General features: G+C 31.5%; 1 protein-coding gene across 1 annotated transcript in view; it reads right to left on the bottom strand.

Annotated features, from left to right (window-relative positions):
• Nucleotides 1-763: 763 nt before the first annotated feature.
• LOC127720236 (histone-lysine N-methyltransferase MECOM-like) overlaps nucleotides 764-11,437 on the bottom strand; it is a 51,974-nt gene continuing 41,300 nt past the window's right edge. Inside the window, exons 4-7 of the mRNA XM_052226723.1 lie at nucleotides 10,576-10,687; nucleotides 5,688-5,826; nucleotides 4,104-4,200; nucleotides 764-3,409 (exon numbers count right to left, since the gene is read on the bottom strand). Coding sequence (XP_052082683.1) covers nucleotides 1,358-3,409; nucleotides 4,104-4,200; nucleotides 5,688-5,826; nucleotides 10,576-10,687 — 2,400 coding nt within the window. The 3' untranslated portion in view covers nucleotides 764-1,357. The remainder of the gene's footprint in view (nucleotides 3,410-4,103; nucleotides 4,201-5,687; nucleotides 5,827-10,575; nucleotides 10,688-11,437) is intronic.

Raw genomic sequence — 11,437 nt, 5'->3', positions numbered from 1 at the left:
GACATGTTGACATAGGCATACATTTTTCTATTGATAAAGAGCGTATATTGTCCTCTTTTTGTTGGTTTCATTGGTATTAGTATACACTTGTATATTGTTAAAAAGTGTATGTTGGCCTTCTTTTGTTTATTGTTTGGTAACGGTCTCATTGGTATATGTATATCATTGCCTTTTATAAGAAAACGAGTATATGGTCTCTTTTTGTAAAGTTTTGTAGAGTTACTTTTGGATTGATAAAATGTCCCTACATATCCTTTTAAGAATTGAATGTAGATTGACACAAAATGAACGGACTATCTGAGCGTCAACCGATGGAACAGAAATATACTATATATACCTAGTTTTCAATTTTAGTTACGTCTAGAAAGGTATCTATAACTTTGGCACTTTACTATCAAATATTTTTCTTTTTTGTTGTGCTTTTCCACAATTTTATACTTTTTCTTAATTGTTGTTTTTACTACGAATTTTTTTTCTGTGAATAACAAGCAACGACTTTTTTAAAGGTCCGTATAATACATAATGCATGGTAGAACTTCTGTCCTATCTGTAATATGCTCTTTATGCTCTTGGAAGTCCAATTTTCAACCTTAAACCCGGTAGACCCACTTTACAGAATATGCCTTTGGATTTAATGTTGATTTGTGAATTCTCGTCCTCAATTTGCATGTAATATTTGCCACGGCATTCAATTGATTATCTTTTAAACTTTTCTTGCAATGTTAGTTGAATGAAGAATATATATAAAAAACTTCAAAACAAATAATATTTTAATATTTCTTTTATTTCACAATATTTTCTCAAGACAGATGTATAATAATTTATCACAGCAAACGCTTGTGTGTGGTTTTCAAACATGTGACAATCACGTGACGTGATGTTGGAAATGAAATTGGCAGTGATTGTTCAATAAATAAATGCGCATTCAATTTACAAAATGAAGAATGAAAATGATCAATAAAGCCTTATATAGGAATAATTTGATATAAAAAATGAAGCGATTGTCAATAAAAAAAGGGAAAACAAATAATGGTAAAGGTAGCACTTCAAACAAAAATATACAAAAACATCATAGCACCATTTGGCTTTTGGTTGTTGGTATACAGAAAATTATAAAGCATATAAATAAATAAAGCATAAACAAAAATCAGGATAAAATAACCGACAAAATATATGTAAAATGAAAAGTATTTCCAGCTTAGAAGAAAAATATATGATGTATTTGTTCCGTGCCCTTATCTTTTAAAATAAAATTTTTAAAAAAATGGTATCATTGGAAAAATGCATAAATCGATAACGAACACAATCTACTCCCAATAAAATAAATGCAAACATATCTAGATTGATATTACAATAACTAATATACAAGTGGCCTACAGTCTTGTTCAAGTTCATTTTGATCTTCAGTCTTAATGACACCACTGAACGGTTCGGCCACAGTTTTATCAACATTATTGTTGTTAACGAGACAGTTCTCTCCCTTTAAGAACAGCGATTCTTGTTGTTCATCTTCTTCTTCATCTAGTAATTCATCTTCTGAACAGTCAATATTTTCATCGACGTCATCTTCGTCAATTTCACCATCGATACTACCGTCAATTTTCTCCTCAGTTCTATCGTCAAGATGATCTATCGGGTAGTCCGTCTTCATATCGGAATGAAATGCGGAATGTGGATGGGGAATATTTGTCGCCTTTCCGATAAAGTTTCTGATTTCAGAAAAGTATGATTCATCTTTTTCATCCAAATCGGGTTCATTGACCGGTGAATCAGCGACAATTGGTCCGTCTGTTTCGTGTTTTTTCAGATGGCGGTCTAAGTTCGTCTGTTGACCGAAACATCTCTCACACAATGGGCATTTGAATGGTTTCTCTTTATTATGAATGTTTCTAACGTGTCTCTGGAGGTTGGATGAAATGCTGAAGGACCTTTCACAATATTTACATTTGTACGGCTGTTCACCCGTATGAGTTCTCAAGTGACGGGTGAGATTGGCAGAGCGAGGAAAAACTTTTCCGCAAAATTTACATGAATATCGTTCTTTAAGTTTATTAATGGGTGAAGTGTAGCGAAACTGCTCTCCTAGTTTGTCCATTTTAAGTCCATGAGGCATTGGAAAAGCAGCTGAATCTTGCTTGAACATATTCTGTACAAACGGATTGAATCCTGGGAAGGATGTGTTGGTGATTGGAAATCTGGGCATTGACAATAGTTTAGATGCTGCTTTCATATGATCATTGTCCATTCTCAGCGCATGCTCAAACATCATTGGGTTAGGTATTTGAGGGTATGCATAATGTAGTTTGTTATCTGGTAAACTGATACTACGCAAATCACCGAATATATGAGTCTTTCGGGAATTCTCGGGTTGTGCTATTTCTTTTGTCGATTTCCTTGTTAAGTCAAGTGGTTGTTCTGATGGATTTTTTGTACTTTCTCGATCTGAACTTACAGATACAGGTGATGATGAAGCCGAACCTGGCTTTGATAAATCGAATGGGGTCTCTTGTTCAAGTTTTGGTCTGATGTTCAATTCTCTTTGTGGTGAAATTGGTTTTGGTATAACTATTTGAGGCTGAAACAATGTTCGGCTAATGGATTCAAACGGAGAATGCGGAATGTCCTGTTTTTTGCTAACACTACTTTCGCTTTCGGCATCTGATCCCGACCCAGAATCCCTGTCATTATGAGAACTAAAACTCAAATCGCTATGTTCTGAACCCGATGAATTTCTTCTCATTCTTTTCTCCGGTGGCTGATCATTCTCATTGTGCATATGTGATTCGTATGATGTCACAGATGACTGATCTGGAGAACCTGCTTGTCGCATCTTTGCAAGAGAAGACGGTGTTAGCGATGATGGCATGCCTGGGAATGGAGTGCTGCCTGGAAACATTGGAAACGTACCTCCTAATGGCGGATAAAATGGGTATGGTGGACGGTACATTGAAAAAAGAGGGTTCAGAACTCCAGCTTGTGATGTCGTTTGGTGGAGATTAATAGTGTTCATTTTTTCCGGTGAAAATCCTAAATGGAGCCCGTTACGTAAAGCACCTTCGCAAAATCGTTTGTGCTTGCTCAAGGATGTCATAGTTGAAAATGCCTGACCGCAATCTTTGCACTTGATTTGCTGGCGACAATCAGCATGCATTCTTTTATGGCGACATAAATTTGAAAACTGGGTATATGCTTTGAGACAGACTTCGCATTGGAATGGTTTAATACTGCTGTGGATGTGTTGGTGTTGTTTAAGACCACTAGATGTCGCAAATGTCTTTCCACATTCAGTACAGGTGTGACTTCTGGCACCGACATGTTGTGACCGGATGTGACGTTGAAGATTGCTTGGGTCTGTGAAAATTTTATTACAGTTTTCACACGAGTATCGCTTCATAGCATCATGAGCTGCCTGTAAAAAAAGAAAAAATACTCAATAAAAATATTATATCATGACAAACAACCCAACAATGTATATTCGGCAAATATTGGTCACCTTTGGTCTTCAAATAAGTGCAACAAATTACAACTTAGATTTTAACTTTAGTCCAACCTATTCCGAGACCTAATATAATAGTCTAAAACAGTTATTACAACTTAGATTTTAACTTTTCCCCAACCTATTCAGAGACCTAATATAATAGTCTAAAACAATTAATTTCTATGACAAGTACATTTAAGTTTCAAAAGTATATCTTTTTTTTCATATCTACATCAACTCGACAACACAAATGACATTTTTATTTTAAAATCTGTCCATTTAGGATGTACACGTGCTTGAACCGCTTCCTTATAAGCTTCGCCTGACTATTAAGTCTAAAATTTATATATTCTTTGAAGGACTTCTTTTAATGCTGAAAACAAGGCAACTTAAAATATCCTTAGTTCGATCATTTACATATAAGATTGTAAATAATTCTTTCTCTTTTTTTTTAAATATAATTAATTTAATATTTAAAGATGTTGGCAATACTTGTACAATAATTGTAATATTTCCTCATTCTGAATGTATCTCCAGACGTTAAAAAACACCAATCGTAGATTTTTCCTTTTAATTAGTGGTGATATGCTGAGAAGTAGTGGTGGGTGGTTTTAGATATGCTTACCTGATGCTTTAATAGATTGGACTTCCACTGGAATGATTGTGGACATTCATCACATCGATAGTCCCCTTCTCCACTTTCCATATAGTCTGCACTGTTACTGAAAAATAAGGGCAACATTTAATATGTTTTCTTATTGAATTCCAAATTAAAGGGGAGTCAAGTTGATTGTTTGAAACTGGTCGTATAATGCGAATGGGATTTCCCATCACTTTAATTAATTGTCCTAGGAAATTTTGTTGCCAAAACTGTGTGGTGTAATTGTTTTTTCAAGTACTTTCTTGGAATTTTCTCATCAGATACAGTTATGAGTCAATCTATTTCAACTTTATAACTTCATTTTAACTTCGTATATGGGTGGGGGGGGGGGGGGGTCTCATCACGATTCACGAGTTGATTTTTTTGTCAATCACGATTCACAGAAAATAAATTTATATGATCACGGATCACGAAAATATATAAAAAAAATAAATCTGTAGAAAAACGGATCACGATAGCGAAAATGCGCCGATCACGAAGAACGAAAATAACCCATCAGGCCCCTCGTATATCAATACAAATAGATATGGCGGAATGTAATATAAAAAGTTCGAATACATTAATGATTGACATTTAAACTCATAATAGAAATTTAATTCTGTATGAGACCGTAATACTGAATATAATAATTGAACTTCATTGTAAAGAAGACTAGGTTTAATTCAGTGACATGATCGTCTATCAAAAACAAGCTCCCATTTGACCCAGATTGTTCAAAGTTTTACAATGACTTGAAAGATATTGTCAAGTCTTTTATGCGTTTTACAAAAGGTAATTTTTCATAAGTCGTCATTTTTTATTAGAAACGAGAAATTAAGTTTGATTATGAAAATTCATTTAGTACATTTTTATTTGGAAATATTTTTCTTTTCACAGTTGTATAGAACAATTTAGTGTCAAACTTAATTTATTGCTCAAATAATTTTGCTAGCTCTACTGAAGTAGGAGCCCCAGACGTAATCGCTAATTACTGTCAGAAGTAAGTTTACAATCAGATAAAATAACAAGTCATGACACTATTAACAAAGTGATCTTCAAGAGACCCCTAATGTCAACAATACATGATATATTCATTGTGAAACTTTTGACGGCCTTTTTGAAAGATCAACTTTACAGATCGTATTTCCATGCAAATTTTAGAAAATATTATTGTGTGGTTTATATTTTCTTGAATTTATTTATAAAAACTAACAAGCATTTTACATGTTATTGGAAAACAAACTTCTCTCATGACAACAATCTGTGCCCTCTAAAGTACATTTAATGAAGTATCAATTATCTAAATGTTTTTTGAGACATTCGATGCAATATTTCTCTCATATTTAGGACGAGAGCAAATTAAGCAATTTAAGAGGATCTGACCGTTATGAGGAACGGAAAATTGTAACTGCAAGTCAAAAATGGGTATGCTGTACAGAGGCAGAACATTTATCATTCAAAAGGTCGATAACTGGCCTTTGGAGAGTGGTAATAGCCAAAAACGTGGCATAGTCGCCATTTTCCCCTCACCCAATTGGCAGTAGTATTTTTTGGCTTTTCAATACATACCTTTTGCCCTCTTCATCAGAAGATCCTTGTCCATTGGTCGGTATCATGTGTCTGGTACAAGAAAATGCTTGGTGTCTTTTCAACTCTTCTCGTGAGGTAAGGATCGCACTACAATCTCCACAAGGATATTTTGCTATCTCTGAAAATAAAAATAAAAATAATTTAAGAACTTTGATGAATTGATAAGTTAATTTTCTGATGTTCGTTCTATGTCTAGTAACTTACCGTTTGCTGATAAAAAATAATTACAATTTTTGATAATTTTTAAACATAATTCGTTTATTTAAAACCACTATTTGTTGACCATAAAATACCGGTTTATTTTTAGTTTTTATTTAAACTTAAGATGATGGTACTTTCTCCATGATGTTTATTAATTAATAATAATAATAATTAATTAATTAAATAATCTTTGAAATTCCTATTAATGAGAGTGTATTATGCATTTTATTTTCAAGACATAAATCTTGTGCCTTTGAAACAATGTGTATGAGAAATTCCCATATTGATTATATTTCCTCTTTTCGAAACTTTCGGTTTTATTTTCAAGGCATGAATCGAAAGCATCGTTTGATAATAAATATGTCACTTTTAATAAAACTCATTAAATCAACACGAAAAATCACAAAGGATTTGCACTGATATCCATAAAGTTTATATGAAAGGAATACAAATTTATCTCATTTTATAGCCTTTGTCCAACTTTCAATTATTCCTTATTCAGGTATTGGATGCGGTAAATTTTCATTTATAACAAAACATTTTCTCCTCTTTGAAAACGTTATAAGGAACAATAATAAAATTTTATTGTACAAAAGGATGGTGTCATTGCACCTTGAACACGCATCAATTCTCTACAATGGCGGGGCACCGCGGATGATAATTAGCGCTTGTGGAGACACTGACGACCCTCCCCTTTTGACATGTGCATACCTCAAAATCGTCCGTTCTTGGCAGATGTTGCATTAATCTTATCTAACAGGTTTATTGACAAACTTCGGTCTTACATCATAGGTGCAACGCTACCATCTGCCTCGGATAAGTCATTGTTATTCCGAATTTGTTTTGAAATTTTTAATTTTTGGAAATGAAAAAAGTCATCTTCGAGTTCCATCTGCCCCCTAAAAATGATTAACAACTATCTCGTGTAATGAGGGATTAAATTTCAGAGGGTATAAATCTTATTATTGAGCACTTATTGAAGACAAGATGTCACAGATTCAAATTAAATGATTTTTTTAAACAAGCATCATTTCAAGATGTTAATTTATAAAAAGAGATTTAAAAAGTGAACTTTTGAATTAAGTTCTTTTGAGGATGTTAAAAATTAATCCCTAACTTTGAATGAATTCTTCTATTTATGAAATAAAATTGAGCACGCGCCCTTTGCACTTTTATAAATCGATCTCTAAAAAAATTGGATACTGCGAGTTTGTATTTAACCTTTTATCAATAATTACATGGGATACGGTTACAATTTAAAATCTAGAATAAATTGACTAGCTAAATGTGATACACTGTGTGGTAAAAGAGGCTAAAAAATAAATGAAATCTACACTTTCAAATCAATTCATTTCAAATGTTTTAAATCAAAGAAGATTTCTGTTTCTGTCAATCTCCTATTTAATAATATTGTATGATGTTGAGGGTCTTTGAAATTAAATATTTACCACAAAAGGAACTGAAAGTAACAAGTGCAACTCATGGGTGAAAATGTTCCTCATCAAAAAGAGAAAATGAAATTATCACATGTCTTTTATTAAATTTCTATCAAATTTAATGAAAGTGGTCGTTAAAAGCGTGATTTTGAGATATTTACACGAACTTATACATCCGTTTAAATTTAATGAAATTGATGAGCTAGGCTGTCTCCTCAAATATCAATTAAATTCTTTTAAATTTTAATTTATTTGGGGTTCAAAGCATTATTTGGTTTGTCATTCTGTGGTGAGTACCTTGGATGGAATTTAATTAAGCGAACTGTATACATCTTAGACTAGATATATCTTTTTGTCCATTGATTCTCGTCATATTTAAGGCACAGTGGGTGAAACAAATTATCAATATTTTGCCTTGTCACTCATGATTACTTAGACCTTTTTACTACTAAACCATATAAATGAATGCAATTTCATTACATATGCCTTTTGGTGAGATAAATTACGGTGGGTTCGAAAAGTACTTGTAATGTAAAGGTCAACCTGGGTGGTATTCCGAATGTTTTCATTTTCCAATAATTGATTCTAATCATTTTTGAGAGAATACTCGCCGTAGTAATAAAATATCTATTAATAATAATTCAATAGTTTACCAGAAATGTTTGCGCCTTGCTATAGTAATGGAATCGGTAGTTTATCGTATTTATAGTTACAATAGAATTTTATTTTTTAATAGATTCGATATATTTTTAGAACGTTTTATTGGACACAATATATCCCTGAGTATCACTCTAGACCCTAATGGTATGTAAAACGCCTAAAATTCCATCAAAGTGTCATATACTTACAACAAGATGACAAAATCAACATTATGGTTGCTTACATTTACTACGTGAACTGTAGAAGCATGAAATATTTATCACTGGACGTTAAGCAAACATCAATCAATCAAGCAACAAAATTTAGAACCAAAAAAAAAACGTCATATTTTTCCTGATCGCATTTCAATTGGAAGATATAAAAATTTCAAGTTTCACTAAAAATTTGTTACAGTGCGACAAATGTTAGCATCAGATCGCTAAACCTTTTAATTATACGGGTCAAAAACCTTCAAAAACAAAATATCTGAAACCGCGTCTTTTTCGCGTTAGTAACAGTATTTCTTGGTGTAAGGCTTTCTTGGTATAAGGCTAGACTGTTGTGCGCGAATACATGTTCTACTATATACTGTATACTATACAGATCCTTGGTTTTAATTCAACTAACTTTTATCCTAGATGTATACACAGAAGCTTGAATTTTCAAAGAAGATAATTTAGAAAATACATGTTCCATATATGATATAAACAGATAATGCATAACACCCTAATCTGTTAATTGGGCTTTATTGAATACAAATACGATCAATTTCAATTAGTTAATTTAGTGCTATCTTAAAGAGACAGTTATGATAGCATGTCATATTTCCCCAAATCTTCTTAAAGTTGACACTAACGATACTCACATTTCAATATATGAAGACGTCTTAACAAGTCTCTTACTGTGATAAATAAACAATGACCAAGATGTGTTGTTTACGTGTGAAAAATAAATAGCTGAATGAAGACATTTACCTCTTGCAAGTTTACTATAATAGTAGTAATTTTTCGGCTGATTGATTTTGAGGTTTCCGTGGTATTATATATACCCATGTTTACCTTATTTTCATTCACAATAAGAAATACGAAACTCATCTAACCCAAAACATTGTTCAAAAAGAATACTGCCAAATCATGGTAAAAACCACTAGCTGGGGTTACCAGGTACGATGGGCGGGGCTCAATAATTACCTGTTGATTACCTTTCAAGTTTATGATATGTTTATCATCCCATATTGGAAATAATAATTTTAACGGTACCAATTGGAAAATCAGCATTTATGGTCAAAAAATGTTTGAAGTTGTGACAATTCTTAGATTTGCACGGTTAATGCCTTTTAGAATACGTTATCAAATTAGCAAGTATCAATTCAATTCGAATCTATTTGATTTTAATAAAAACAATAGGTAGTGAGAATGATTTGAAATATGAGACCGACAACCAAAATGTGTAATTAAATGAAAATATTTTCTTACGGTAGTTTCTTTCAATTTGTTGTAAGAAAAACGTGCATTTTGTATGAAGGAACAATTATTTTCGAAGGACAAAATGATAAAAATATTCCATTTTTCATTTCGTTTTTCTTATTAATTTTTTGTAATATACGATTCTTAACAATATCTGTGTGATGGTTATGTGTTGATATTTATAAAAAAAAAAAACTATGTACATTTATTACAACTTCAAAAGATATTAATGTTTCAAAATTAAGAAATGTTTCTTTTCAAACATGGTGTTATTAATTTTTATTCGAATTTCTCAAATAACTTTTATTAGATGTCTTCAAAGCTTTTATCTATGTAGATAATTGTGTATTGAATGAATCTTCTGTCGAAATTCTCCCGTTATAGCTGACAGATCAAGAACACGATATGAAGATTATTTAGGCGACAAATAAATAAATAAGACTTTTCTCAGCATTCACAGGAGTTCCCTCAGAATATAGATTAACATAATCGTACAATTAAACATCACAGTTAAACACATCAAACAGATATTTTATGAAACAACTGAAGACGCCTGCAACAAATGCACTTTGCCAAGTGCAAATTTAGCATTATTGCTTAAATGTATTACAAAGTTTGACGTAGTTTCACAAAAAAAACCTCGAGTTCAATAACAAAAAATGAATCAAACATTTATAATTTTTAAAAATCAAACTACCGGAAATATAGGCAATAAATATGAATTGTTTTTAAATACCTCTATTGATCGTTAGCAAATAAATTTGAATTTAGAACATTTCGTTTTCTTCTCTATTTAATGTAAACATTCAATATTATCTTTCAATGGATTCAAAGATCAAATAAAATATAACTTTCATTTTCAATTTGTATTTTCCATTTAAACAATTTTGCATTATGACCGTTACCTTTTTGTTTTTGTCATATATTGTCCATCAATCACAGCTGCAATACACAAATATACTAATTCGACTAGATAACTATTAATTCTTGCATCATATATAATAGGATAATTAATATTTTACAATAACAAGTCTATATATGCATGTATTCATGCAATGAAACATAAACAAGTTACCATAAAGACAAGTGAATTATTAATTAAAAAAACTTTAAGTTTCAACTCACCGTTTTCAAAGGCTGAAAATCCCTCTGTCTGTTTTTCCGAATACACAGGGTCAGTTGAATATAACAACATCTCTTGACCGGCTTCAATGTCCTTTATAACTTTATAAAATACCTAAATAGATGTGTCAATATTAAAAGCTTTTTGACAACAAACTACTTTCATAATGTGTAACCGATAATAAAATCCAAAATTTCAATGATTAAGAAAAAATATTGGATTTGATAGGTTGAACGCTTGTCATTGCAGAATTCATTAGCCAATCAGATCGTCGCTGTTAGTTGTAGGTGATACCGGTTGATTGGTGATTATCTTTACCCTATCTTCAATAAGGTATCACATTACGGCTTAACGGGATGATTGACAGGTGGTTATACACAGTGGTTTTGTAGAAAATAATAAAGATAACGGATTTCTCCGGTAATACAGTCAGATAAAATATTTATAATATTGACCAAAATGTTAATCACATTAGTATTTTAAGTGTTTTAGAATACTGAAATTGTTTTAGATAATATTTCAAGCAGATTATTTTCTTCCTACATATATTCCTATGCTTATATTCATACAAATACTACATATATAAATTATTGTGGCATTTCTGTTATTTGGCGGTGAACAAATTCAGATATATTACATTTACAATTTAACAAAAAAAATAAATTAATGCAGACTTGTTTATTATTTTCCTTGCCATCTTTGTAAAGGCACGAATTCTAATTCATGACATTTATTTATTTATTTGTTTAAATTCATCCGTTTGTTTATTTATCTGTATATTGTTGAATAATTTACATGAAAGATACATAGATACTTTATTCCTTAAAAACTAAGTACAAATTTATATTTGTGAATGCACATAAT

The sequence above is a fragment of the Mytilus californianus genome, unplaced genomic scaffold (assembly GCF_021869535.1).
Source record: "Mytilus californianus isolate M0D057914Y unplaced genomic scaffold, xbMytCali1.0.p SCAF_11, whole genome shotgun sequence".
Classification (NCBI taxonomy): Eukaryota; Metazoa; Mollusca; class Bivalvia; order Mytilida; family Mytilidae; genus Mytilus; species Mytilus californianus.
Note: the sequence above shows the minus strand (reverse complement) of the source record. Positions and strands in the feature narration are given on the sequence as shown.